Source organism: Nematolebias whitei, chromosome 17 (genome assembly GCF_014905685.2).
Source record: "Nematolebias whitei isolate Nwh7 chromosome 17, NemWhi1, whole genome shotgun sequence".
Lineage (NCBI taxonomy): Eukaryota > Metazoa > Chordata > Actinopteri > Cyprinodontiformes > Rivulidae > Nematolebias > Nematolebias whitei.
In genome coordinates this window covers 34,534,795-34,539,895 of record NC_056514.1, presented here as the reverse complement: position 1 = coordinate 34,539,895, position 5,101 = coordinate 34,534,795, and the positions used below count along the sequence as shown (strand labels likewise).

General features: G+C 39.4%; 1 protein-coding gene across 1 annotated transcript in view; it reads left to right on the top strand.

Moving 5' to 3' along the window:
- Positions 1-2,055, top strand: part of LOC119424061 (guanine nucleotide-binding protein subunit alpha-13) — a 13,957-nt gene extending 11,902 nt beyond the window's left edge. Inside the window, exon 5 of the mRNA XM_037691532.1 lies at positions 1,588-2,055. Coding sequence (XP_037547460.1) covers positions 1,588-1,959 — 372 coding nt within the window. The 3' untranslated portion in view covers positions 1,960-2,055. The remainder of the gene's footprint in view (positions 1-1,587) is intronic.
- Positions 2,056-5,101: the final 3,046 nt, after the last annotated feature.

The following is a 5,101-nucleotide window of genomic DNA, read 5'->3' as shown; positions in this document are numbered from 1 at the left end:
AACTGTCAGGAGGTGCTTCTAGCTTATCTTGTTTACACAGCCATCAGTCATCAATTAACAATGTGTTGGTAGTAAACAATAACTAATTCAGCGACACGGCTGACGTCACTTCACAGACAGCAGATTTGTATTCGTTTTTATTTTTTTAAAGAAGACAGTGTGTATGGTCCAAGTTAGAGTACCGTATTTTCCTCCGTACACAACGCTACGCCCTAAAAGTTGCATCAGTCCAAATATGTCTAATAAAGTTGAAACATCCATAAATATGTTGCTTCGTCGTATACTTCGCATCTATTATGCGTCACCGCTGACAACCCGGAAACGCAGGCCTGTGTTGTGCCAAAAATCGATTTGCTGCCAAATGGCGGAAGCGTGCACAGGAGGACTTTTAACAAGAATTTAAAAAGATTAGCACTTAAAAACAATTATTTGTTTGCTCGACATTATAGTTAAGGTGTGTCTCAGTTGAACTTTTACTTAATAAATGCACTTCAATGGTCAAATCAGCTGCATTTCACCGGGGCGGCGCAGCAAAATGAAGCTGGTTTGACGGTTGCTCCAAGCGAGCTGGACGAAGGTGGCAGGCTAAGGCAAGACGATCGTGTCATTAATAGCCACTTTTTACCTATTACATTACACAACGGCATGCCATACTACTAGAGTGCCATCCAGCGGCTGACAATGGTAATGTTTGATATTTTCAGTCAGAATGAATGAAAACGGTCGTATCTCAGCCAAAAAATGGTTTATAATAGCGTTCACCAGCTGCAGTTTTCTGGCCGATCATCAATCTCTAAAAAGTCTGAGCTGCCGATTCCAATTTTGTTTTATAAGCAACACGGTCAGGTGTTATAAGGTCACAATGCACCTTCAATTTTCCAATCTGATTTTACGTACAGACCCTTGAACAGTATCCTAGAAACAATACAAACTTGTTCTAACAGGCCATGAGGTGGTGCTCTGAAATATAAATGCAAGTTTAGACAATTGTTGTTAAAAATACAAAAAAAAATTTAAAATCGGTTCCTCGTCGGTCGATCTCTGATTTCCCAAAATTAAGGAAATGGGGGCTGATAAATCAGCTGACCGTTTTATCGGTGCACCCCTGGTTTATAAATATGGGAAAAAATACATGAATACGTCGCTTCAGCGTACAAGTCACAGGGCATGTAAATTATGCAAAAAAAATGCGACTTGCAGGCCGAAAAATACGGTAAATGGTTTTAGGAAACTTTAGAAGTCAAGGGTTTTTTTTTCATTACTGCTTTAATTAAAGTCCTTAAAGGAATGAACATTGTAGAGTTGACAGATTCAGACAACGGTCAACGATCTGCAGAAAAATGAGTCTGAGCTCGTTTTGGTCAAACCTTGAAAATATTGTTTTGCATATTGTGTATTCTATATATTGTAAGACATGACGTTCAAAGTGTGTGTTGTGAATGACTCAGCTACTGCCCCCATCAAACTGTAGTTCAATGTCTGCCAAATTAAACCCATATTTGTGTTTTCAAACATTGATTTGGTTTGGCTGCCGTCTTTGGCAGCTAGAAGTTCGTAGAGCTTTAACAGTCAAGTCCTCTGTTCCAGGTGCTGATGGAGGACAGGCTGACCAACCGGCTCCGTGAGTCACTCAACATCTTCGAGACCATCGTCAACAACCGCGTCTTCTTCAACGTTTCCATCATCCTCTTCCTGAACAAGACGGACCTGCTGGAGGAGAAGGTGAAAATCGTTCCGCTCAAAGACTACTTTCCCGAATACACTGGACCGGAGCACAGCCTGATCGACATCCAGGCCTTCATGGTGGACTGCTTCCGGGCCAAGAGGCGCGACACCACGCTGAAACCCCTCTACCACCACTTCACCACGGCCATCAACACGGAGAACATCAGGCTGGTGTTCCGGGACGTCAAGGACTCCATCCTCCATGACAACCTCAAGCAGCTCATGCTCCAATGACCCCCGCCAACCCGTGAGAGCAGAGGACCTGAACGGGGGACAGCTCACTCCCCGTGCCTGACTATTACCAGGACTTGGGAGAGACTAGCCTCTGAAGAATCAAGACGGACATCAACATTCTTCTTCAGACACTTGTACAACCATTTTTAAGCTCCTCTTTAAAGAGTTGGCCCTCTCGTTAGTTCAGGATTCGATTGGGGAACAAGTCATTTGAGCAGACTGGTATTAAACTAGACCAAAACTGGTTTGTTCTTTTTTTGGATAACATCTGACCCCCTGCTGCCTGGTCTTCTGTTCTAAGTCACGCCTCGGTAAATGATCTGCTGGGGCTTTTCAACTCGCAGGGTGCCAGTGCTGGGACAAGTGGAAGTCGGGAAAATGTTTCCAGAACGCGTCTAATTTAAACCCTCGAGGCAACAAACGGGAAACAACCAGTGAAAAATGTTTAAATATCTAACATGGACGCTGATTTATTTCAATTATTCAGTTTAAATTTAAGCACCGACTTCAGCTTTTCTCCAGTTCATCCTGTTGCACTCTCCACTTCTGCTTTGTTAGACTGCAAGAGAACAGTTCCCATTATTTCACTCGTTGCATCGCTTTGTCCCAGTTCAGGAGCAGTTGGTTTCAGGTGCTGGAGCTGAAACTGTTGCCCAGGACCCCCTGATGGACTACTGGTCATGAAAACGCTCAAGACGCATCGACTGGTTCCAGCACTGGCACCTTGTTTGTAGAAAACCGCTAGAAGAGGGCGCAACCACAAGACTGAACCTTTCTACGTTTTTATGACCTAATCACTGCCGTTAGATTTAAAGTCGATATTAACGTTTTCCTTAAGATGATTAAATTCATCTGTCCTGACGTGTTGATAATTACAGTGAAGAAAAAGCCACTAAGTGAACATGCAGTCCACTGTTTTCCTCAGGGTTGAATCAGAACCGGTGTTAACATTTCTGAATGATTTTGGCCGTAGCGAGGCCTCCACATCCGTAGCTAGGTGGTGCAGCTTCCCGACCCTGACACCCCCCCCCCCCCCCCTTCTCTGTGTCCTGATTAGTAAAATGATCTCTGCAAGGCCACCCTCCCTTTGCCTTAATCATGAATGTGTGTTAGCGATTCTCCAGGGATTTACTCTTTGTTGTTCGAATAAACTGTAACCAACCTTGCTGTGGTAGTTTGTAATCCGTCGTGTGAGAATCTGTTTTGGCACTGACTCCTGGCGTCTTCGAGAAACCGTTTGTTTTTGTATAATTCTGCGCACAAGACTGTGCTGATTTTTTTTTGGACGAAAATTTTTGATTTTTGTAGAAATGTGACCAAAAATTTAAAAAAGCTACTGGGGTTAAACACATCTGTCACTGACTGTAATTATTTTTTATTTTATTGTTGTTAGACAATTTCAAGGCGCTGTTAATCTTTTTTTTTTTCCCCAAATTATACTAACGTTCCCAATACTGTGCACATAAACAGTCTGCATTGTTTTTCCTCACGATGCTCTCAAGAGCTTGTCATTTCTTCTTGTTCTAGCTTTGTAAATACTGTAATCTGTATTTGTCATGTAAATATTATTCTGGTTAATCTTCTTGTATGTATATGGTTGTAGAAATTACATTCCTACGCTGGAAGTTTTTCAAATCACTGCTTTTCCATTGATTACTTTTTTTGTTTTTGATGTAATTTTTTTTCCCCACCACCTCGCTGAAAATCATTCTAATGTCAAGTTTAACGCTACTCATAACCTTATTAATAAAATACACTTTTCTAATGATAAACTGCAGACTGTGTTATCAAACACATTTACTTGCCTGTTTTTTTACAAAACCTCAGGATTCTAAAAAATATATATATAATTTTTTTAAAGAATTACACATTCATGAAGGAACAATGTGGCACAAGCTGCACAGCTCTAGAATGGAAATAATAAATAAACCCTTGCAGTCAACACTTTGTACATAAATACCACAGAGACCCCCATGAACTGAAATTATCAAAATATTTGGGATCAATGGATCTGTTTTATATGGTTTTTAAAGTCCTAATTATGAGAATAAAAGTCATAATTTTTAGTTTTAAAGTCCTAATTACGAGTTTTAAAGTAATAATTATGCGAATAAAAGGTCAATTATGAGTTTTAAAGTCATAATTATGAGAATAAAAGTCATAATTTTGACTTTTCTAATTTAATTTCAAAGTTTGTCCCTTTCCGGACACCATGACTCTACAGGGATGCTACTTCCTGTCAGACACTTGTAGTTTTCCTGCATAGCACATGGATTAATTCATTCAATGCATGTCCCTCTGCCTTCAAACATCAATCCTTTTAAATAAAGGTATGTAATGTAAACATCTTTTAAACACCACTTTATATAGCATTTAGTATCGAAGCCCATTTCCGGTATGAAATAAAAGCCCAACAGGAAGTTAAAATTGAGTTTTAAAGTCAATTACAAGAACAAAAGTCATAATTATGACTTTAAAACCCGAAATAATTACTTTCTCATAATTATGACTTTAAAAGACGAAATTATGACTTCCTGATGGGCTTTTATTTTTTTCTTTCATGGCGGAAGTGGGCTTCCACAGTTTTACACAATATATGTTATAAAATTGTACAGTTTCTTTTAACTTATTAATTTATCTATTGTTGATGTATGAACTGGCCTAGAACGCCAGCGCAAAAAGTTTGAGTAAAACTGAGGGAGATATGTGGCATAGATATCATATAATCATAATAATTTTATATGATGGGTATGTGGAGGAGCGGTTTCAGTGGTGCTGTAGGAGGTTTGGTAACCATTTTGTTTTTTTATGTTACTGGGTTGTAAATTCTTATGCCGGAATAGAAATCGAAAACGCTCCTAATAAAATCGAACATGGACTTCTGTTTAGTCTATTTGTTATTTTATTTCTACGTAATAAGAACGTAAGTGTCTGGTTAAGAATTTGGGGAATTAAAAAAATAATAATTTGGGGAATTACGCAAAGGCGGAAAGAGGAAGGAGTGAAACATCTGAACAAACAGCAGTTGGTCCAGCGCTTAAATGTTTACACATGTTTAACTGTCAGGCTAACATATCTTTAACGTCAGCCCGCTATTAAAACACCGAGCTAATATGAGTCTTGTATGTGTAGCTTGAATTTT